At 53.5% G+C, this 23,374-nt stretch overlaps 9 protein-coding genes across 9 annotated transcripts; 6 read left to right on the forward strand and 3 right to left on the reverse strand.

Moving 5' to 3' along the window:
- Positions 1–434: 434 nt before the first annotated feature.
- On the reverse strand, positions 435–3,056 carry RHO25_001598 (uncharacterized protein; the record flags this gene model as incomplete). The annotated part of the gene is made up of 1 exon (XM_023594208.2): positions 435–3,056. The coding sequence occupies one exon, from the start codon at positions 3,054–3,056 to the stop codon at positions 435–437; it is 2,622 nt and encodes an 873-aa protein (XP_023459668.1).
- Positions 3,057–3,758: 702 nt separating this feature from the next.
- Positions 3,759–4,731, forward strand: RHO25_001599 (uncharacterized protein; the record flags this gene model as incomplete). The annotated part of the gene is made up of 3 exons (XM_023594209.2): positions 3,759–3,889; positions 3,949–4,147; positions 4,207–4,731. 3 exons carry the CDS (start codon positions 3,759–3,761, stop codon positions 4,729–4,731), a joined length of 855 nt encoding a protein of 284 aa, XP_023458786.1.
- A 270-nt stretch (positions 4,732–5,001) lies between these two features.
- Positions 5,002–8,752, reverse strand: RHO25_001600 (uncharacterized protein; the record flags this gene model as incomplete). Its single annotated transcript, XM_023594210.2, has 3 exons — positions 5,002–8,096; positions 8,219–8,434; positions 8,485–8,752. 3 exons carry the CDS (start codon positions 8,750–8,752, stop codon positions 5,002–5,004), a joined length of 3,579 nt encoding a protein of 1,192 aa, XP_023458787.2.
- A 243-nt stretch (positions 8,753–8,995) lies between these two features.
- RHO25_001601 (uncharacterized protein) lies at positions 8,996–10,640 on the forward strand (the record flags this gene model as incomplete). Its single annotated transcript, XM_023594211.2, has 2 exons — positions 8,996–9,205; positions 9,264–10,640. 2 exons carry the CDS (start codon positions 8,996–8,998, stop codon positions 10,638–10,640), a joined length of 1,587 nt encoding a protein of 528 aa, XP_023458574.1.
- A 1,366-nt stretch (positions 10,641–12,006) lies between these two features.
- Positions 12,007–13,336, forward strand: RHO25_001602 (uncharacterized protein; the record flags this gene model as incomplete). Its single annotated transcript, XM_023594212.2, has 4 exons — positions 12,007–12,189; positions 12,246–12,350; positions 12,403–12,740; positions 12,802–13,336. The coding sequence occupies 4 exons, from the start codon at positions 12,007–12,009 to the stop codon at positions 13,334–13,336; spliced, it is 1,161 nt and encodes a 386-aa protein (XP_023458575.1).
- Positions 13,337–14,910: 1,574 nt separating this feature from the next.
- On the reverse strand, positions 14,911–15,957 carry RHO25_001603 (uncharacterized protein; the record flags this gene model as incomplete). Its single annotated transcript, XM_023594213.1, has 1 exon — positions 14,911–15,957. The coding sequence occupies one exon, from the start codon at positions 15,955–15,957 to the stop codon at positions 14,911–14,913; it is 1,047 nt and encodes a 348-aa protein (XP_023458568.1).
- Positions 15,958–18,232: 2,275 nt separating this feature from the next.
- RHO25_001604 (uncharacterized protein) lies at positions 18,233–19,157 on the forward strand (the record flags this gene model as incomplete). The annotated part of the gene is made up of 2 exons (XM_023594214.1): positions 18,233–18,367; positions 18,753–19,157. The coding sequence occupies 2 exons, from the start codon at positions 18,233–18,235 to the stop codon at positions 19,155–19,157; spliced, it is 540 nt and encodes a 179-aa protein (XP_023458569.1).
- A 202-nt stretch (positions 19,158–19,359) lies between these two features.
- RHO25_001605 (uncharacterized protein) lies at positions 19,360–21,198 on the forward strand (the record flags this gene model as incomplete). The annotated part of the gene is made up of 2 exons (XM_023594215.2): positions 19,360–19,533; positions 19,699–21,198. 2 exons carry the CDS (start codon positions 19,360–19,362, stop codon positions 21,196–21,198), a joined length of 1,674 nt encoding a protein of 557 aa, XP_023458570.2.
- Positions 21,199–22,112: 914 nt separating this feature from the next.
- RHO25_001606 (uncharacterized protein) lies at positions 22,113–23,348 on the forward strand (the record flags this gene model as incomplete). The annotated part of the gene is made up of 1 exon (XM_023594216.2): positions 22,113–23,348. One exon carries the CDS (start codon positions 22,113–22,115, stop codon positions 23,346–23,348), a length of 1,236 nt encoding a protein of 411 aa, XP_023458571.2.
- Positions 23,349–23,374: the final 26 nt, after the last annotated feature.

Below are 23,374 nucleotides of genomic sequence, written 5' to 3' on the forward strand. Positions count from 1 at the left end.
TGGAGGCAGAATGGTCGGATATGCGAATGTGGTTTCGACTATTCAGACACTAGATCGCAAAAGGCTTGCGAGAACGAGGTGTACGAGGAGACATGTACAGGTTTTCATCGAAAATTTGATTCGAACACATATACCGAACACCAAGAGAACTACATAGGCATCAGAAGCACTTTCTCGACATGCCTTTTCTTCCCTTCACAGTGCCTTTTTCTTAACAGTATTTTTCCTCCTTCCATTGAACTGTCCCTTAGGTCCTGCGAGCCTTTCCCTCAATCTCCGGCTCGGCTCTTCTCTATTCTCTCGAAACAGAAGGAAAAGAAAAAACATATGATAACGCAACAAGTTAGTCTCCCATGTTGCTCGAAGCATACTCGCAACAAGCAATACGCCTCTTTTGCTGGAAGCATTGTCGCCACGCGAGCGACCAATCACCACTACTCATCAACCACAACAGCGCCCGGATGCGGGAAACTCCCAGCTGATCCGCGATTCTTCCGCTTCAGAGTGATTTTGCCGACAGCAGAAGCGCTGCTCTTGCGAGAGGAAGGACCGCCAGCAGCAGCGACTTTGATAGTGTCTCGCACTTTCTCCGTAGGCACCGAGAGGCGGCGCTCACTAGGGCTAGCAGGCGGAGGAAGCGGCTTGTTGATCGGAACGAAACCGCTAACGTGCCCATTGCTCGTAGCAGGACGAGCACTGGCCTGCTCAGGCTGAGGACCGTCTGAAGACGTAAGATCGATGGCGTCTTCCTTGGTGTCACTAACACTTGGGCTACGCACGGTGTTGGACTTCACTCTCTCGCTGAGAGGATTCTGGAACATGGGTGTGCTGCTGTGAGGACGAGGCACGTCCATCATGGGACCGCGATTAGGAATCTGCTGGGGTGGTGGACCTGGCTGAGGGAAAGCATTGGGACCGAAAGCTTTGAGTGCCTCTGTTGCTTCTGGTGGAAAGGAGAAATTCATAGACTGTCCTGAGCGAGGAAGAAAGCCAGGCATGTACATTTTGACCTTCTCGAGGTGATTCTTCTGTGGAGCACCGTTTGCGTCGGGAGAGGCGCCATCCTCTGGCTTGACGTTGACGGGTGAGCCCTGCTGGCCAGGGGCGGGCGAAGGCGATGGGCCATTCAGCTGCGGGGTTGAGGGATGTGACCGAAGCTGTAACGGGTTCAAGTGTTGAGAAGCCATGTAGGGCTGCTGCTGTGCATGTTGGGCATTCCGACGACGCTCCAACTCCATCGCATGATGATGTTGAACTTCGTCCGCGGTCATCGGCGTTGTTTGTGGGTTGAGACCCATCTGCGCCATGACTTGCTGGTGATGTTGCTGATGCATCAGCGCAGCCTCTTGCTGTAGCCGAGCTTCCGTCTCCTTGAAGTGGTTGAGACGTGTTTGGTGGGCAGCAAATTGTGCACCGTAGGACATACAGTACCAAGTGGCCTTCTCGTCCGTGCGACCCTGGTTGATGAGATTGTCGATCTGCATGTACAGAAGGCGCAAAGCGCGAGCAAGCTCGACAGGCAAAAGCGTGTTGACCTGCAGACAGCCCGAGTCGAGGACGAGCTGGAACTTTCTTATAGCCAGACCCTCTGGTGTGTCAACCAGATTCATCTCGATCACAGGCGGCGGACCACCCGGCGGCGCATCGTACTTCTTTGGACGACCCCGACCTCTGTTATGCTGAGGGAGGAAACAGCCGCGAGACTGCTCATCGTTCCACTGTGCCATGATCTGGTGCGTCATGCGCTGTTGTGCCCACGATTTGAGAGCATTCTGAATGAATTGAATGCCAAAGGCCAAAGGAGAGTCTTGTGTGCCTGGTTCGGGCAGCACATAGTTAAAGTCTTTGGCTTCAATCTCATCGACGTCAATTGGGATGGGAGAGTCCTCCGACTCTCCAGACTCATCATCATCGTCATCTCCATCAAAGAGACCCAGGAAAGTGTCAACTTGGTCATCCTTGTCGCCTGCCTCAGGCTTAGTCTTGGGCTCTTTCTTCGTCTTCGGCGGTGGTCCATTGATAGCAGATTTTAGGTCGCGTGGCGGAGTCACGGAAACAGCAGGAACACCACCGAACTGTGTGAGTGTTGCGGACAGTGACTGTAGTTTGTCTATCATGACTGCAACAGTGTCAGGCTCTGCAGGCTTCGGGTCAAAGGGCACTTCAATGAAACGTATGACCGGAGCTGGAGCTGGCGGCGGTGGGTGATGCGGCCCCGGCGGTGGCTGGTGCATGTGACCAGGGAGCGGATGCCCTGGAGGTGGATACGGCCCCGGGCCATGAGGAGGCACAGGCGGCGGCCTGGACTGAGGTAGCTGGTGTTGTGGTGGAGTTGGGCCTTGGCTAGGCAATTGCGGAGGCTGTGGCCCTGGCATTGGCATTGGCTGCTGGACATTTGGCAACTCTTGGGAAGGAGCGGTCGCGGGTGCGATAACCTTCCCACTTGAACTCGATCGTCGCAATGACGGCGGCTTCGTGCCTTTCTTGGGTCTTCCTACCTGCTTCGGTGCATCAGTTTGAGGTGGCTCCTTGCTAGAAGTCGAAGCACGTTTGCGCTTCTCGCCATTGGGCGCTGCTTTCGACGTCTTCGCTGGCTTGCTGGTCTTTGGTGTCTCATCTGGCTCGTCACCGCCTGTGATGTAGAAAGACGCAAAATCGCCGTAGGATTCAGCGATCGACGTCTCTGGTACATCTTCGAATGGAGACTCCTCGCGGGATTCGTCCTCATCTCCAGCAGATGATGCAGGGGCCGAGGATAGGGAAGAGAGACCAGACGATGGCGCGGGGGATGAACGACGTTTCTTGGACTTTGGTGGTGGCGGCATGGCATCTTGTTGATATTTACTAGGAGGGTTCCGTTCTCTCTTTGGCATTTTCTTGACTGGTGCTGGTGTTGGTGGCTTGGGTCCTTTCATCGTCAATTTCGTCTTCTTCTTCGGAGGACCATCTTCTTGGAGATTGGAATCGCTGATGGCAGGGCTTGAAAGTGGATCTCGTGACTCAAGGCCGCTGGAATCTGTACGTCGCGCTTTTCCTTTGGGGGCGCGGTCCGCCATGGTGAGCGACGGGCGTCGACTCGTGACTGCTTCTTCTTGATATCTTTCCGTGCCTGATGTTTCTTGACCGCAGATGGTGATGGATTGGTCAGAGTGGATGGAAGTGGACAAGTGCAGTGTCGTCAAGGCAAGCACCTCGCAAAGCTCAGAGGCAAATAACGGAATTGGAGGTGTCGAAACGCTAGTCTGCTAGCGCCCACGTGATGTTGCCTGTGTGCATGTGTTCACCTCTCACATGCTCCCTGCAAGTTTGCGTACGGGCTTGTAGAAGCAGTATTTGAGATGATTTCCTATGCAGACAAATGCGAGGGGCAGTCGGCGATACTTGTGGTATTTAAGTGATTTTCATTGTGAGGCCAAAAGTTGAGAACAAACATGGCCATGGTACCATCGGGATATCCTAGGCTTCACATGCACACCTGGGTGAACCAGTGCAAATGCTCAACACCATGCACATCGATGCGATGCTACTCAGCTATCTGAATGTTTTATGATATTACAGTCGAGCTACACATCGCAGGCTGCCTCGAGTCGCGACCACTCTGCTCCTGCTCCTGCCTTCGAAAAGTTGAAAAGTGGGCCCTTTTTCTGTAAGTGGTTAGCCAAATGCCAAGACCATGCTGATCTCAGAGGGAAAGCTGGCAGCTGTCGCAATGGCTGTGAATAGTTCCATTGACCTTGTCCAACACTCGTTCAAGCGTTATGAGGTTCCTTAACACGATCGGCGTGGCCGCCTGCGCGCTTTCATCCATTGCATCAGCAGCGACTTCGTGGACGTTCGATGATGCGACGTTGTCCGTTGCGGCCAAGGGCTCCGAAGCTGTGAAGCACAAGTATGTCCATACTGAGAGAACAGGTCAACGCATTTTACCTCTGACCACGCATTGTCCAGACTCTCACCAAGTGCACCGATCGCAGCTCCTATTGTCTTACCAGCAGCGGCATCTCTCAAACTCATTCTCACGGCACAAGAAGGCAAGAGCGGGAAACGACCACACCAAGCCTTCCTCACTCTCCACCAGGAGAGCACCGGCCTAGAAGAATCCTTCGCCTTCTCCGTCAAAGACAACGGCAAAGCTAAAGTGGACATCGTGAGCTCTTCATACCATTTACATTGTACACTCAACTCCGCTGACGTGAAATCCTCCAGTCCCAAAAAGACATCCCCCACCAACTCGTCCACTCCTCCGAGCCCCTCCTCGCAACCATAACCCTCGCCTCATTCGGCTCCTCAACGCCCCTCCGAAGCTCAGCCTTCCACCTCACAATCCAACCCGACGCCACGGCCTCTTCCACTGGCCCAGAACCTGAACGCTACTCCGCCAAACCCGAAATCCACCACATCTTCAAATCCGATCCCAAATCACCTCCAACTGTGATCTCCCTCTTCTTCACCCTCGCCATCGTTGGAACACTGCCAGTCCTTCTCGGAGTGTGGGTCGCGTTGGGCGGAAACATCAGTCACGCGGGAAAAGCGTTCGGCACTGCACCAATCGCACACGGGCTGTTTTTGGGGAGTGTATTTGGATTGGAGGGAGTTTTCTTCTTATACTACAGTGCGTGGAAATTGGGGCCAACGTTGAGCGCCGCAGCGGTATTGGGTGTCGTGGCATATGTCAGTGGGTCCAAGGCTTTGACTGAGGTGCAAGAGAGAAGGTTGAATGGTGAGAGATAGACAAGAGTACAACATTTTAAGGAAGTAGGACATGATAGGCGAAAAAGCGCAGCATCGCGAAGGCAGATCGGAGTCGATATAGCAGACATGAATTTGTCTGATAAATGTACTACCTAGCTGTACCGTACATCTCGAAGCGAGCCTCCTTCACACATTTTCAGAAAAAGCGACAACAGACCGACGCCAACCACCATGGCCACATGCGTCGTTTCCACAAGCAATTTCCCTGAGGATCGCTGCATGGCAGTTCCATTACACACCCATCTCTTTTCACAGCGCCGCGATAGCCTTCCTCAGCACCTCCAGACTCCTCTCCGTGATGCCCTCGTGTTCTTCATCCCGATCCCTCAGCATCCAGCTGACATCACTCAGTAGACCCAAAGGCATCCAGTCGCTGCCCTGGGCCTTCTCCAAGCTCTCCTTGATCCGCCCAGTATGCTCCCAATTTTGTGCCGCCTCTTCCGCACGATCGATGACCTTCGTTGGAATTCCGCACATGGCAGCACAATGCATTCCGTAACTTCCCTCAGCCACGCCATTCTCGAGTTGGTACAGGAACGTCACATCCCGGATGTCATCATCGACCTTGACTGCCATGCGTTTGGCTTCGACCTCAGGATGCTGGCGGAACTCTGCGGCAAGAGAATGGTAGTGCGTAGCGAAGTAACCCAGGGACCCAACGTGGGTGGCGACGTGATGGAGGACGGCTTGAGCAACGGCGACACCGTCGTAGCTGCTTGTGCCACGACCGAGTTCGTCGAGAATGACGAGAGAGCGAGGCGTGGCCTCAGAAAGGATCTTCTTGGTTTCGCTGAGTTCGACCATGAACGTGCTCTGGCCGGCGAAGATGTTGTCATGGGCTCCAAGACGAGACATAATGCGGTCGACTGGTGTGAGACGTGCAGACTCGCAAGGCACGTAGCAGCCGATCTGAGCGAGAATGACTGCCACGCAGGTCATGCGGAGAACAGTGGATTTTCCTGCTGCGTTGGCTCCGGTCAAGAGTGTGATTGAGGCCTGGGCGCCGCCAAGAGCGATGTCGTTGGGAATGAAGTTTGTAGTTGTCTCGATGCATGGGTGGCGTAGAGTCTGGAACTCGAGCACACTGCGAGCATTGTCGTCTTCCACAAACTCTGGCCTACAAGACGGCGAGCCCAAAGAACCCGAAGCCTTGGCGAGTGAGATCAGGCAGTCGAGCTGAGCGATGATCTTTGTGGCTGCCAGCCAGATGGCATAATCTTCATCGAAGCGAGCAAAATATCGTGAAGCCAGAGACCTCTCGACTTGGCCGTGCATCTCTTGTGCCTCCTTCAGATCCTGGACGAGGCTCTCGAGCTCAGGTGAGTACCATCTCTTGCATTGCTTGGTGGCAGACATTTGCTTCCAGTTCTTTGGAATCGCGCCCTTGACCTTGATTGGAACCTCCAGCTGATAGATTTCTTTCCCGTTGTCGGTAAACTTGATAGCCTGCGAGTCGAGATCTTTTCGTGCCTTCTTGAGGAGCTGATTCAACTGGGCAATGACGTTGTCAATGCGTTCTTGGCTTTCATCGTAGTCTTCTTCCACACCTGGTTGCGGAATGAAGACGCTGTCATCTCGAGCCTTCTTGCGATCAAAGGCATCGGCCCAGTGCTTGAGAGCTCCAGCGAGGTCCGGCATTGCGGAAATGAGCTGGCCCAGTAGTCCTTCGCCCTCGCCGAATCTCTTGAGCAGCGACATGGTGTACTCGATCTGCTCGTATCCTTCGAGAACCTTGACGAAATCTTGAGGTCTGCACCGTCCGGCGTGTACACGAGAGATGAGCCGCTCGAGGTCAGGAAGCTTGGATAGCGAAGATGTGAACTGGTCCATGACTGTACCATCAGCATTCAGAGCATCGACAGCGTCGAGACGCTGATTGATCTTTCTTGCATCCGCCAGAGGATGGCAAACCCATTGACGCAGCATTCGCTTGCCAAAAGGCGTAATGCATCGATTCAGCATGGTGAACAATGTGCCATCAGTGCTGCCATCGAAAGTATTGGCAAAGATCTCCAAGTTGATCAAACTCTGGCCATCGAGAACCAAGCTCGACGCCTTTCTGATTGGATCGTACCAAGAGAAGTTGCCGCATGTGAGAAGGTCACGCTCGATCTTAAGCAGACTGAGATACCATGTCAATGCACCGAGTGCAGAGAACACGAGATCTTTATCCTTCGCTTCGGTAAGCACTTTTGGCCAATCGTTGACACCTTCGTCATCGTCAGGCTTTTCGAAGTATGCTTCGCCATTGATCTTCATGCGCGTCTTGTCGGCTGTCAGAAACTCCTTATCTGGCTTCAAATAGTTCCAGATGGTGGTCGGTGAAGTGTTGTTCTTCAAGATCCTGAGTGCTTTTGCGGAAATACAGCCCTTCTCCAGTAAAAGCTCGCCGGGCCGTATCTGAGCCACGAATGTTTCGAATTTGGTCATGTCGAGATCATCGACCCATTCGGCGAGCTGGAACTGTGCCGTAGCAGTGTCGACAAAGGCGATGCCAAAGCTTGGCTTGCCATCCACTTCCGACTCCTTGATGGCAGCACAGTAGGTGGCAAGATCATCAGTCAACATACTACCCTCGACCAATGTGCCGGCCGTAAGCACAGAGGCAAGCTCTCTGCGAATAATCTTGTCTTCTTTCTTGTTGCCTTTCTTCTCATCCCGCTCACGCATATCCTTGCCAAGCTTGCTCTCCATTTGGTCAACTCGGGCGATCTTGAAGCCTTTGGCAACGAATTGGTTGGCCCAGTGATCCAAGCTGGCTTCCGGAACGCCGACCATTCGCATATTCACTCTATCGGTGAGCTTGAGATCGAACAGCTGATGTCCAACTGTGGCGTCGTTCTCATAGAGCTCGTAGAACTTGCCCTTCTTGAAAAACACAATGGTGTCCCAGAATTTCTGCTTGATCTCCCAGTACTGTTTTTCGAATGCAGAGAACTTGCTCCAGGCCATCGGTGGAATGTATATAGTGCGAGGGTCGTAGTCCGGATGATCAGGTGGGTTCCTATCCGCATCATGAATTTCCGCGAGCCACGTATAGCGTTCCGATGGATCTGTGACATGTGCCTTCTGCTTCTTGGTAGCGTCTGATGTGGATTTCTTCTTGGGTGGCAGCTTGCGAGGCTCCGTTGAGGGTGGAGCGTCTGGGTCGTACGCCCATTGAGTCGCAGTCGATGTGGTTGGGATTTCCTCACTCTCTTCAAGGGTTAAAGGCGGTGGTGACGGTTTCCTTGACGAATCCCCTGATGTGGACTTCACCGACGACTTAACAGGCGCCTTCTTCTTCGCCTTCGTTGGTTTCGCGTCATCCTCGAGGTCATCGTCGACCACAAAATCATCCATGTCTGTTGCTGAGGTATTAGCTTGATTTCTTGGAACCGTGCGCGCAGATGGCATTTGCTGAGAGAATGAGAAGGCTACACGCGTCTGGTAAGTGAGTCTCACAACGAATAAGAAATGGACATACCATCGTCGCTCTCGACCATTGCAGCTTGCGTCGCGTTATCGAGACCAAACTCATCATCAGATTCGTCGTCCTTGACGCTGATTCTTCGACGTTTCGCAGCACGTCCATTGCCAGACAGTGGTCTGAACGGCTCATCGTCCTCATCATCAGATTCGGCGTAATTCACTTGCTTCTTCGCCTTGCGCGAAGGGCTGGAGAAACTGGTGCCTGGTGTTTCTATCAGTCCGTCAGTCAATATTCCACACAGAATTTGAAGCGAGACACACCATTCTCCTTGTCGCGTCCATCGATAGCTGAGCTTTGGGATGCTCCGGGAGCTGTTCGAGGCGAGGATCCTGGACCAATTGTGCTTGATGCCACTACAGATTTGGGTACCGGAGTTTCTGCTGGGCGCTTTGCTGGAGTGCTAGCTGACGGAGTTGGTGCAGGGCGTTTCTGAAAGAAGCCGGCGATGCTCTGCTGCTTGCCCTTCCCCGTACTGGAAGCAGTGCTAGTGCTCTTCTTCAGAGAGGGAGGAGCTCGTGGCGTCGACATGTCGCTTTGACGCGCCATTCTCGATTGCGACTGTGCACTAGTTCGCGTGTAATAGCGCGTCAAACAGGTGTATGATGTTCAATGGGTGGGAGGCGATGAGTTGGAGTTGAGTTGACGCGTCGATGCGCGTAGCTAAAGTGGCCGCCCGCGTTTCTTGGCAGTCACGACCGGGGCGAGAAGGGGAAGCTTTCCACCGCACTGACGGTTGGAACACCCGATGTTCCCACACACCACGACATCATCATGTCGGTATGTCGGCCATGCGTGCGGCGTGTGCTGTCGATGCAGAAGAGACAGCACAGTACGAGTCGCGACTACAAGTCGGCAGTGGCCGCACTCAATGGCCTGCAGAGCAACTTTGCCATTGTCGAGGCCATCAGGAAGGCCGGACCTGGAGGGAACAAGCGGGCCATTCCAGACATGCTCTCGTGGCTGCGGCGCATCGGATATGAGGTGCGCTGAACGTAGCTGAAGGTAGGCTGTGTGATCGTCCCTCTGACCATCGACCTAGCCCACCGACCTTGACACTCTCAATCCCGTCCACATCGCTGGTACCAAAGGCAAAGGCTCCACCTCGTCCTTCATATCGTCCATCTTGGCCCAGTATCTGCCGTCCAAGAAGAGCATATATGCTGAGCGTGTGCCTTCGACGGTAGGACTGTATACCTCTCCGCACTTACGATTTGTGCGGGAGCGCATCAAGATCAACAATCAACCAATCTCGGAAGAGCTGTTCGCAGAATGTTTCTGGGAGTTGTGGGACAGGCTTGAAGCTACAAAATCAGACGCAACAGATCAGGATGCAAGGAGCATGGACGGTAAACCTGTATACTTTCACTACTTGACGCTCATGGCGTTTCATTGCTACATGCAGCAACAGGTAGGCACAGCCGTCATTGAGTGCGGTATCGGCGGCGAATACGACACGACAAATCTGTTTGTCGAGCCCGCAGTTACTGGGATCACGAGTCTGGGTATCGACCACGAAGCGTTGCTCGGCAACACGATCGAGGATATTGCATGGCACAAGGCGGGGATTTTCAAAGAGGATGTGCCGGCCTTTACCGTTGAACAGCCAGCGAGTGCCCTAAAAGTCCTGCACGAACGCGCGAAAGAGCGCAAGACAGAGCTATATGTTGTGCCGGTGCACGCTGCGATCGACTCAATCGAACTTGGTCTGCAAGGCCACTTCCAAAAGCTGAATGCTTCCCTCGCCATTGCTGTTTCAGCACTGCATCTTGCACGGCTCGGGTTCAGTGGCCTTCCAAATTTTTACGACTCGAACGCTCAACTGCCAGCGGAATTTATCAAAGGCCTGGAAGAGACAAGCCTTGGTGGTCGTTGCGACTTGCGTCCCGATACCACTAAGCCAAACGTAACGTGGTACATCGACGGAGGCCACACCCTAGAGAGCATTGATGTTGCTGGTCGCTGGTTCGCGTCCAAGACTGCCAATACATCTGCAACTGATGCCCATCGCATACTTCTGTTCAATCAGCAGACGCGTGATGCATCCTCTCTCGCCCAACACCTGCATGAAACACTGGCTACAGCAGTCAAGGACAATCACCCATTCAAGCACGCTATCTTCTGTCCGAACACAACGTACAGGAATGCTGGTTACAAGGCTGATCTGGTATCGATTAACACAAACAAGGACGACGTGAGCAGTCTGCGCGTTCAGAATGAATTGGCAAAGAGCTGGGACAGGATTGATCCACACGCCCAAGTGCATGTTGTCAGCACCATTGAAGAAGCTGTACATAAAGCACGTGAACTCGCGAACAGTGACAAGACTGATGTCCTAGCTACGGGAAGTCTCCATCTGGTTGGAGGACTCATCGAGGTGCTCGAAGACGAAGCTGAAACATTTGCTGCTAAGCTTTAGTGTCCAACGCAACCACGTTAGCGGCCCTCGCAGCATGCATCTACCCTTTTGGGCAAAGTTCTGCTACGGGCCCATTGGATTCCCCATATGTTTGCGATGGAGTCACCAAATGCACTTGCTGGCGTGCATGACGACAGCCTCCTGTGGCCATTCGCACGGCGCACGCCACGAAGACGGGCCAAGTACTATACCCCCACAACCATTCTCTCTGACACCGCGGGCCAAGTGCAGTGGCGATGCCCAGTCCGAAAGACCAAATGACCGACGCCGATGTCCACAATACCGCTACGGATGCGGCCAATCCTGCCCGCAATGCAATTTAGATCGCCATCTTCTGAATAGATTACTCTAAATGAACGCGATCGCGCTCTCCACCTTATACCAGCATCACCTTTCTCCATACTCTGGATGAGGGACACAGGAGTGTTGTCGCATAATCTCATCGCTGGCAGAGTATTGAAGTACCGGTCGAAAGCGCCGGACTCCGAGTAAACCGACATGACCCTAGCCAGCAATCTGCCGTCGCTTAAGCCACTGCTAACTAATGCTTCCATCACAAACCCCAAAAGCCAGCCGCCACAACAACACATCGCCCCAATTCAGAAGCAAGCAAAAGACAGAGGAGCCCTAACCACGTACAAAACCGATCGCATCCTTCAAATATATCTCAGAGACAGACATCAAGCGCACAGTCCTGAAGATCATCAGTTCATGCCCACCCTGCCAGTCCGTCCAGGCCTCGCGCGAGGACCACGTTGTCATCCGCCGAACCACCGAGACCGGTTAAAATATGGCGCAATGTCCAGACTTAATCCACGTTGCGCTCTTCGTTTCCGGTCACCATCATAGGTAATGTTCGAGATTCTGATCCACTTTCCGCGTGAGATTCGTCTGGGGATTTCAAACTCGATAGTAAGCCTCCGTCCCTGTGCCACAAAATGCCCGTATCAGCCGCTCTTGTGGGCGTGTGCTTTTCTTTTCGGTCTTTTGGACTCTCTTTTTGAGGGCCACACGGAGAGAAAGGGTGGTTTCTTGTCTCCCCTTTCGCTGGGGTCTAGGGCTTGGGTTTGGTTGGCGTGGTTGGTTTGCGACTATTATCATCACTTACGACGACGACTATTATTTCTGGCTACTACTCTCACCCTCTCTTTTGCCGGGTTCCCTCTCTCCTTTTTCGAAAGGATGTTTGCGCCATCGACATCGACTCTCGTTTGCAATTGAGAAAGAAGCCGTTTTGGGAAAGGAGTCCGAGAGGCCAGTCCTTCATCTTCGTCATACATCTGGAGTGGTCTTCTGTCGGGTCTGGACCAGTTGAGATAAGAGAAAGCGATCTTGTGCAACGGAAGCGTCGCGTGTTCCTATCACCATGTCGGACGCAACAGACGGCGACATGGCCGATCTCCCTCATGGCAACCGAGGGCATCAAATCAATATCACAGCGGCGCTCATGATGGTTGCCGCATGGATCTTTCTGGGGTTACGATTGAAGATTCGATGGCCTTGGGGGAGTCGGATGGGGTGGGATGATATTGCTGTTATGCTGGGAACTGTAATGCTCAAGTACTACTCTCGATGAAGTAGGCTCCATACTGACCTTCGCAATAGTTGATAGCGACTGCGGAAAGTGGTACAATATTTCGAGCAGTGCAGTGCGGCCTTGGAATGCATATGTACCACTTGGAATGGGAGATGATTGGGCCACTGCGAGCAGTAAGTCTTGCGCGAAGAGAGGTGGTGTTGCTATGCGCTGATATCAGTGTAGACAATTAAAGCCAGCGACATTCTTTCAGTGACGGCACTCTGTTGCTCAAAACTCGCGGTGTCATTACTCATTCTGCGATTGTCGACATTCAAACGCCATATTCATGCAGCCTGGATCACCACGGTGTTCATTGTGATATGGGGACTCATCGCCATCACCAGCACAGCGGTCTCGCCTGAGAATCTAGGATTGAGGAGAGCGGGATGGATCTTCGTCGGCGCATACAGCATAATCCTCGAATTCGTACTCTTCGCTCTACCAATATTCTTGGTCTGGCCTCTCAAACTGCGGCTTGCTGCGAAGCTCACAATCGTCGGAGGCTTCGCATTTCGCATCCCGTGAGTACTTCCTTCGAGCCAGTCAGCAAATAACCGCAACTTACTGATCTTCGAATTACAGCGCAAGCATCTTAACCATCTTCCGCGTCCTCGTAGTCGTCAAAATGCTCTCAGGCGATCCACACGACCAAACAATGGACGCACTAGATTTCACCTGGGACTACGTCGAACCCACACTCTACAGTACCGTGGAAATGTACTACTCTCTCATGGCCGCCACAATACCATGTATGCATCTCTTCCTCAAAGCCTTCACCAAAGACTGGCTCCGCGACACCGCTGCTCAAGCCGGTCCAAACGCAAGGTCACACCGACCCAGCGCGTTCCTTATCAGCAGTCTCATGAGCAAATCCTCAACAACGAAGAGCAGTGCCAGTAGCGCTCGAAGCACGATGCAAATGCGCGACAGCATGACGGATGCAGACTTGCTCTTCCGTGCGGATGGCGGGACGACGGCGTGGGTGACGCATCAGGATGTCGAGGGTTTGCAGAACTGCGTGACGAATGCGACCGATAAGATTATGGTACAGCAGACTGTCGAAGTGCAGTTTGATGACCGACCGCGTGCGGCAGAACGTGCGCTTTTGCAGATATGAGAGAGAGTGACAGTGAGAGGGAGGAAGCAGACCCATAAGCAGACGGAAGAGGTTCGTGTACACAGCAAGTACTACGATTACCTAATCCACAATTACGATTTTACGATCCAGTCGAATGGCGTCAGTCCAGCACACCATGCAAAGTGCTAAGCAAAAGACCAAAGAGAAGAAATTGGCACAAGAAGATTCACTTCACAGAAACGTGAATATAGAAAAAATGTGCTACGAAAAGTAGTATCAGGAGACTGTCCTCACGACATCAAGCCGCAGAATTCTCCACTGTCTTCCAAAAATTGGTCCAGCATCCACTCATCTCTGCAAAAGCAAAGACTTCTACGCTGCGAAACCCCAGAAGTATAGCCAGTATACCCAGGGTGCAGCGAGACATAGTAGGATGATCGCTATGGTTCTGACAATTCCATAAAAGATCCCACAATCCAGGTCATAACCAATCAAGGCGACCCATCTCCAACATAGAAAGAACAATTCTTCGCCCAAGAGAACACCAAAAAGACAACCACTCGAAGCAGGTCTACCTCCTCAAGGCTAGCTTTCGGAAACAAGCTTCGGAGTCTCAGCGCAGCTCTGCGGCAATAACGCTGGTCGAGTAAACGAATTCAATCGCACTCCAGGGATCTCGGGTCGTCGATGTTTCGCAGGTAATTCGAAGAAGTCTTTCGTATGTTGTTGTGAAATCCGGAAGTCATATTAGTCGAGGCCGAGACATATCGAATGCTCGGACACTCATGAAAGGAAAAGAGCCTGTTGCAACGTCTGAAGGCCAGATAGTTCCATAACCAGTATTGGAACGAAGTCTCCTCGTTGTGCGGACAACGAAAAGCAACCCTCAACACCACACCGCATCCGCTGTCTGACATAGTGTTCAAGACCGGAGTGTACGATGGGTTTCCAGGCCGCAATCCAGTATCCGCAAAAGGCATTAGAAAGAATCGAAGGTCCATAGTTCGGCATTCCAGATGTCGTCAGGCATGTACGGGCGTCGCAGAAGTAGAAAAAATATAGTGACGGTGGTCCTCCCAATCCCATAGGTCCCATAAAAAAAAATGCACAATCCATCCCTAAAACATGCAATCATTCCACCCATAAAACGTCTTTCTCTTTTGCTTCTCTCTGTATCGACCGCGAGGTCTGTGAAATCCTGTCTTTGTTGTTCGCAAGTGCATGGCCTCCCGAGAAAATATGCATCGAGTATTCCCATCGCTCGTCATCGCAAAATGGAAAAAGAGAGAAAAACAGAGTCGCTCGCTTGCTAAGGTGTCAAGATCCAAATCAATAAACCAAGTCGCTTGCTAGTACGCCGTCCAGAAAATGTGGAGTTGAGTGATGTTGATGTGTTTTTGTGATGGTCAACATCGGGTATCGTTTGCATCGCGTCAATACTAATAATCGTGGGTCGCGTATCGAGAAGCGCTGTGCGCATCAGGCTTCTGGAGTAGTGACAGGATCCAGGATGTGGAAAAAGGTCGTCGGGCCTGGCCAGGACACCGACGGTTTTCAGTCGTTCAACGACAGCCGCGGAAGCGGATCGCGCAAAGGGGTCGTCTTTGAGCAGCTCACACGGCGGTAGCATACTGAGTGTGCATGAAGCCCCCGTGGCTCATGCCGAAGTCGCCATAGCCGTAGCCAATGTCCGATCCACAGTGTAGAGGAAATGAGCTCGACACTGGAATTGGTGCGATTGGCTGCGGTGAGCTGTAGTACTGCGATGGCGCAGATGTGTACGGCTGGCTGAATGATGGCGTCGGCGATGGCAGCTGGACGTTGCTCATAGACATGTCCTGCCAGAACACGTTCGACTGGTTGTCGCTGCATGTTGTGGCAGTAGGCGATGGGGTCGACGGCAGCACCTTCCACGAATCCACAGGCGTAGGATGTGTTTGGAGCTGCAATTGCTGAGGTGCCCACCAGCCACCAGCGACAGGTGCACTTGGCATGACTGGTGCCGGGTGGATGACATCGACTATCCGTGGTGGAGGAGGCAGAAGTGGAGCGAACATGTTCATGATCTGGTTCTTCACTTCGGCGGAGCGGCCATCGAGCAGCTCGCCGGCGCCATCCTCCTCCATGCCTTCCAACGCGCGGGCCCCAGTGCGGAAGACGAACTTATTCGCGGCTTGCACGAACTCTTCTTGCATCTTCTTGATCTGCGCTTCCTTCTCGGGCCAGCTCCACGTGCTCGCTGATGAGTCGACCGAGTAGATGTCCTTGTGATACTCCACCAATGACTCGATCGTCTCGGGTGTCAGCTTGAAAGCGACTTCGTGTTGGGAGACCATGTCGACGTGCACCACATAGGCCTCGATGTGTACAAGCTGGAAATTGAAGAGTGCTTCCACAAGTGGGTTGTCGTCTTTGCGCAATTCAGTATCGGGCGCCTTTGGCAGCATGAGTGAGGCCAGGGTCCAGATAGCAGAAGATCCACCGAGTGTTTCTGTCAGACATCGAAAGTGTTGTGGGACACTGTTGAGTGGTCGCTTGATTCGGTTGATGCGCTTCAACGTTTGTGTTAACCAAGGCTCCACCTTTGTGTTCAGCACGATTTCGGGTCCAGATCGGGGCGCGAAGGCTGCCGCTGACGCGGGCAGTAATTGCACAGGCATGATTGATGTTGTTGACTGATGTGTGATTGAATTCCTTTCCTGTTCCAGACAGTATGGGGATGCGATGAGCGATATATGTATGGGGCGGGCGACAGCAAGATGATTGGTATAAAGTGGAACGACGTAATATGCCTGGGGGTTGCAACGATGGAAGAATTAGGCTGCTCGCCCTGGGTTAGAAGAATGAATGTAGAAGGGAGGAAGGCTATGAGCCAATGGGCGGGCGGAGAGCGAGGTGGTGAGAAGGGCAGAGATGCGCGGGGTGCTCTGGATTTAGTAGTCAGACCTGAACGGCACTAGCTTCACAGCCTCTTTTTCGTGGCCAGCTGCAGACACCATCCAGCAACGTGCATATAGTAGCTCGCGACCTGCATGCTTAGCCCGCACTTGTACTTTCGATTGCTTTTCCTCGTCGCGTTCCTGCGAGACCACGGTAGAGCGCGCATGGCTGAGGCTGCACACGCATCAGAGATTGCGACACTGTACCTTGTGTTGCTTGTCGCTATTGGGATCACCTTCCGACCCTATGCTGTCTGTAACGTTGCAAAGGCGCTTCACTCGGGACTATACATTTTGAGTAATAGCCCCGGCATAGTTTGAGTTCTGCTCATACCTCCTCCAGTATCAGGCTGTCGGCTTGGTGTTGAAGGCCTGCGCTCCGATGCCGCTGCAGTCGCATGCACGGTATGAGACGCTACAAGGTCCGTGGAAGTGAGCATCAATATTGCGATCGCAGCTGTCATCACGTCGCGGTCTGGGGAGTGGTCATGGCCAGGGCGTGGTGGCCAGTCAAGCTGTCGCGACGCCCACGCGCTGTCGTTCTCGAAGGCTGCCAGGAAGTGTGGCTTCCACCGATGGCCGCCCAGGTGTTTCAGGAGCACGGAGAAGCTAAGGCGGATGCTCTTCCATGCCGTACGGATGGCATGCTGTTGGACCTGGAGGCAACGTGCATGTGAGTCGATGTCAGAGCGAAGGTATTGGATGTGAACAATCGGCAAGTCCGAGCTACAAAATAGGCAGGCATCGGCCGGGCCAATCAGCAGCGGGAGTCGCCTTTTCCATCACACAAGCTTTGCAGCCTCCAACGTAGATGATCGGGAGCAGGGGACCACAGTACGATGTGTAGAGTAGCACGAGCGCCTATTCCTACGATCCGCGAGTCTGGCAATCTGCCTGCCTCGTCAGCGTCTATAGCATGAAATTGCGATAATTACCAACATGCGCGACAGAGCCTTTTCCACGCAATCCGGTTTCTGCATCCAAGCTTAAAGGTGCATGATGCATCTGCAGCCATGGTTCTAGCTCGCCACGATCTGTGGCGGTGTTGGGCAAGTCGTGTGAGGCGTCGGTCAGCCCGTGATGTGCATCCTGGGCAGTCTCTCACCGCTGGAAGGACTTTCCCTGAACGTCATGCATCTCACGGCATGCACACTGCCGACGCACTGGAAAAAATAGAATGCGCAGCACGTCGGGCGTCGCGTGACTAGGTGGACCACGCTCGCTCGAAACGTTCTGCTCCATGCCGTTCTTAGCCGTCAAGCTGCCCTGAGCAGGTGACCGTGAAATCGGAGTGACGAGGGAGTTCGGGCGCGTTCGCGTCTGTGTGCCGCGTCACGCGCTTGAAGCAGGCGCGTACCGGCAGGCAGTCTGCTTGTCCAAGCTGTGCAAGAAGGCTGGAGCACAGGAGTAAATCATCCGAAAGCCAGTGTGCGTGGGGCGGTTCGTGGTGGAACATGACGATGCTGGGAGCCAGCCAGCAACGTGCAGCGCGACGAGAGCTGGAAAGTGCAGCGGGAAGAAATCGCGAACAGCCGTGACTGCCAAGCCAACCGATTCTGAGTCGTGACCAGCAGCACAGCGGCTCCTGTTCGCTCTCGTTGCAACAACCAGAAACTGCAGAGCGCTTTCGCTTCGCAAGTCACGAGCACGAGGCACTTTCGCGTGCAGTCTGGACGGAAAACATCCAGCCGCAGAATCCCGGTGAGCAGATGCAGCGATTTCCTCCCAAGTTCACAACACACTCTCCTCCACCTCCAACAACCATTCAACACAGCTCACCATTCGAAACGCGTCCATGTACCTCATGCGTAACACATGCAACGCGGCGCGCGGAAGAACCAACCTGCGACTTCTCACTCGTTTGCATGCATCTCTGACACTTGAGGCAGGTGGGAGAACGGCCTGCTTTGTGAGCTCGAAAGGTGTTTCAAGCGTGCATTAAATCAATCCACCACTGCATGAGTTCTCTGTGACTCACACTGCGCTCAACGGCAGCATGGAGTTTCAGGCCATCATGGACAAGCTCACTGAGCGTCCTTCGCAACATCCAGACTGCTGTTGTTCGATATCAATCAACGTGCTGGACACCCTGATCAGGCATCTGCCAAAGAGTCCAGCCCAAGTGCTCTCTGTGAGTCTCACGTGAGTGTCCTTTTACCTTTGCTGGCGTAGCTGGCGGCCAGACCGCAAGAGCCTTTCTGGGGTCCGAGCCAAACAGCCGGCGAGCTCGTTCGCTACACACAAACGAGCTCGCCTCCATTTGCATGGCGTGATCACGGACATCCGCAGCAACGCTGACAGCCGAACATGCGTGTCTCTTGCACGAGTGATCGAATTGTAACTCGGCTTGTCGACGTAGACGTTCGTTCATGGCTGCACAGATCGACAGCTGAATGGTCGCTTCGGGTTGTTCCTAGTCACAAGCTTCGTGCCGTCGACCTCGGCCATCTTCCCCTCAATTTTTTGTATACAGAAGCCACCGGCTAGCCGAATGGAGTTACTGATCACCTTCGCAGTGCGGAGCCGGCACCGGCCTTCTGGAGAGACTGATCCTCGAGAGAAGCGGGCAGCAGGTCAATATATACGGAATAGAAGTCCCGTCGTGCGTGAACAAATATTTGTCCGAGGAGCGCATGCTGCGAGTTCGCTCTACAACAGACCTTCATTCCGATGCGCTGCTCGCAGAGGTCCTGATATTCTGCTATCCGCGACAAGAGACCCTGTTACTCCAGAAGTACCTACAAGCATTCGTCAGTGGCACCCTGCATACAGCGATCGTCCTCACCCACTACGACGATCATCTGCCTGCGAAGGCGATACTTATGATCTTCTTCGACCGAGTCGACGTAGTGCAAAATTCTGGGCTTCCTGACTTCGAAAAACTCATCGTTGCGACTCAAGTAAAAAGTGGTGAGCGCTGAAAGGTGGTGCGTGCTGGCGAGGCGTGACTTGCTCAAGCCGTGGCTGGAAAGAGCCGCTCTAGACTGTGAATGAAGCGAAGCCACTTCGGTCGTACCGACCTGCCACGAGGCAATCCCTCGCGAACTTCTGGACTCTTTTAAACAATCGAGGAGCCACTTACAACAACTTCTGGAGTTTTGCGCGACAGTTTGGCCCGCTACCATGGCCGACATCACTGTGCCAGTGGTACCAACCCGAAACAACCGACGCTTGTCTCACCTAAAGACCGACCTCAGAGCGCGCAACACACCACCAACGGAAGCGCTCTCGGACGACCTGATCGATGTTTGGGAGCATGCAGTGACGCTATTCCAAGGCAGCGAATGGCAAGACGCTGTAAGTGCGGAAAGGTCTCTTTCTCTCCATACATAACAAAAGCTCTCGGCTGCCTGACTTGGCCTTGTGCCAGAACGTGCCGCAGAGAACTGTCTGAAACACTACTACCTTCCGCCGACGACCTCGTTCATGGCACCATAAAGTTGAATACTGACTATTTGACAGGCAGAAAACTTCCTCCATCTGTCTCGCACGATCGAGCATGAATTCTACAGTACATCATGCCTTATCAATGCTGCGATCATCTTCGCCAAGCTGGGAGACTATTCCACAGCCTCGCACGTGCTTGAAGATGCGATGCCTGTGGACGAGCTGCTGGCTTTGACACTCTTCGTAACGGGACACATTGAATACCAACTGGATGAGCTGCAGAAGTCACAGGATTGCTTCACGGTCGCACTCTCTGCCATGAGAAATCCGGTCGAGGACTACCATCGCTTCGGACTCGATTTCACCTTGACAGTCTCACAAATCCAAGATAACCTCTGGGCATGCGGCCATGCCATGGCTGGCGACCCAAGCGCATTAACATCTCTGCCGGCCGAGTGCATTTTCCGAGCACCAGCACGAGCTGCTGATCCTCTCACTCCTGCATCTAAACGAAGCAGCTCGGCCGACAGCGCTCACATGCCAGCTTTATCAGAAGGCACCGTAACACCGCCTCAAACCCCTCTGTCTGGTGTGGAGAAGACCATGGAATATGGTCCTGATGGTCTTACCTGGCACATCCAGGAGGACGGTTCCATGATCGCCGTTGAAGACGATGCGCCGCCATTGCCCTTCAAAAAACCGAGCACTGTCCAAATGATCGGCGGCTTGACACGCAGATTGTCAACACAACGAAGACCCCCGAGCCCCTCCAAGCCGACAGGTATCCCGCCGAAACGAAACAGGAGGGCATTGTCTCCGCGAGAAGCTCGCGTGCAAGGCGACTCTATCCAGGAGCTCGCCGAGTACATTTCCGATCTACCTCGCCAAAACCAGATGGATCCCCGCAGTGCCGAAGCTGAGCATGAGGATGTGGCCGATCTCGCCAATTTCCTCCGCGCTGGTCCCAGGCTTCAGCCGCTCAGTATTCCTTCAAAGCCTCAGCAGTTTGCGGCCGGCTCAGCGGCCAGCTCGCTATACTCTAGACCAGCCAGCATTCAGTCTGCAGATCTGTTGCCTTGGGATAACATGTCGACACGCTCCTCCTCGCCGTCGCCATACCGATATCGCAGTGGCGTCGGCTCTTATCTAGCACATGGATGCGTCCCAACATCGGCACCTCGGTCCCGAGCGTCAAGCCGTTCGCCTTTGTCCAGAGAGGTGGATAGCACTCCTGCACACGAGCAACCATCGAAAAGCCTGCACCCGCCAATGCACGACTCTACGAGCGGTAACAGCTGGCCACTGACACCTGGAATCGCGGAGAGCCTCTCGAGCATGTCTCTATCGCGAGAAGGAAGCATTAAATCACTTCCAAAAGGAAAATTCTTTTCGCCTTCGAATTTGATCCCCAAGAGGAAGTCGTCTTTGATGCGTCCAGCTTTCTCATTCACTAGGCCTGGATCGTCGGGCGCCTCCATCTCCTCCAAAAAGCCAGCGCCATCTATTATGACCAACGGAACGAAGGATTCAGTTGGAGGGGCGTTCCGCTTTCTGAATGGAATGGGCCATGGTTGATTAACGATTATGATTTTGTTTTGAACGAGCGAGCGATTGATTCTTGTTTTGACGCGACGATACCACCCACTTGTACCTGCCACTGGATGAGCACCACCAACATTTTCTTTATGTACCAGCTTCAAATTAGTGTATGGACAACTAGCAAAGCTACTTTCTACTCTTCTACCGTTTCTCACTCACTTCGGTAAATGTCTGAGACCGCGATTCAGCTCGTTTGCCGATTTGAGACGGCCCGTGGCCCGGTCAACGATCTGTATACAAACAGCCTGCCTTCCTTCCTGCAATCACGTCTCCAACGCGCCTTTCCTCCGCGAACGATGAACCAGGCTTCCGCCCAACGACGCATTACAGACGGCGTTGCTGGCCATTTCCACACGTGGAGACGCGTGGTCAGCACGTTCCAGCACTAGTTCCAGTCCTCATCAGCAATGGCCGCCGCCAGTCCATCGGGATCGACGACATTCTTCACTCCGACGACGCTATGCTTCACGATCGCGTGTACTGTATTTTCTATTGTGGCGATCTCGACAGTCATACGGCAGAATAGGACGTCTGCGGAGGGTCGGAATGAGAACGTGAAAGACGCGACGCCGCAAAGGCCGAAGAGCCGGAGGAGAAGAGCTGTGGATAGTTTGTATGTTGTGAATGAGCGGTCAACGGCTGGCGATGGGGATAGGTACGGGAGACTTGCGGCTCTTGTGTCGCTGACTGGGAGTGTGAGTCAAGAGGCTGCGGCATTGGGTGCTGCTGAGCTTTTGGGCGAGTTATCGCTCCTCATAAGCGTGTTGTGTCGATTGCAACAAGACGTTTTGGCAAGACTGGATAGAATCACGGATACCGCTGGACTGGCAGCTTGCTTTGACGCTGCGACAAGCTCCATTGAGACCAGCCTAGTCTCTGCTAGCACTGCCATGCGAGAGGGTACATGTTCCGACTCAGATGCACAGCAGACATCGCAGCAGCTGAAGGCGCAGCGAGGTGTATTGGAGTTCTTGGTGAAGCAATCAGAGACAGTACCACCCACACCACCGCCAGAGAATAATCTAGAGGAGCATCTCCAATCTGGCTGCAGTACACCCAGCCTATTGCCCTCGCCTGCTTTTGACGAGCACACTGGCATTACTCCCGCCGTGGACTACAATTGCTTCGTTGACCCTCCGCCACAGTATAGTCCACCACGTGGAACTAGCTCGATCGTCGCAGATCAGAAGGCCGATATCAAGGAAGAGAGTCAATCTCCAGCTCATACTGCCGAACCTTTCAACGCAGACGCCTTATTCAATGCTGTCAATACGAACGACTTCGAAACATTATTTGAGCTGCTCTCCTTAGGCGCAGATCCTTCAGCCACTTTCGGAGACCTACGAAGAACACCACTACACATCGCAGCGCATCTGAACCATGTTCAAAGCTTAGCAGTTCTGCTCAAGAATGGGGCCGAGCTGAGCACCGAGGATGCCAAAGGCGACACGGCATTGCATCTGGCAGCGTGGGCGGGCAATGTCGAGGCCCTTTCTTTGCTCCTCACTCATAGCGACGAAGTCGACTTCCTGTCCGGCCGCGATGGGTACAGTGCGCTTTGGTGTGCGATCAGCGCAAGCCAAATCGATGCTGCCAGACTGCTCCTGAAGCATGGTGCGCGTGTAAGCTTGCGGTCTGCCTCAGGTGGAGGATTGCTGCCACTTCATCAGGCTGCAGTGACGGGGCAAAACGCCATGTGCGAGCTCCTGCTGGACCGAGGAGCCCAAGTGGACTGTTTGGATGACTCTGAAAATACGCCTTTACACTATGCTGCCGCTGCGGGATCAGTTGCGAGTGTGAAAGTGCTGCTTCGGGCTGGGGCAGATATCGAAAGTGTCCAGAGCTATGGGCTCACTGCTGTGCACTGGGCTGCGCATAAAGGTCACGCGGATGTCCTCGGTGTGTTGCTGGATCACGGCGCAAACATCGACTCGAAAGCAAATGAGGGAGCAACGCCGTTACATCTGGCGGCGAATCGAGGACATGTTGCAGCTGCGAAGATGCTTTTGAGCAGAGGCGCTGAGCGGAGGCCAGGAAGTGCCAGCTGGGATGGAGTGGAGGGAACGCCAGCTGAAATGGCGAAGGCCAAAGGGCACAGTCGGCTGGTTCGATTGCTGAGATCGTGATAACTGTACATAACATTCACGAATGA

This window comes from Cercospora beticola, chromosome 1, assembly GCF_033473495.1.
Source record: "Cercospora beticola chromosome 1, complete sequence".
Taxonomy (NCBI): domain Eukaryota; kingdom Fungi; phylum Ascomycota; class Dothideomycetes; order Mycosphaerellales; family Mycosphaerellaceae; genus Cercospora; species Cercospora beticola.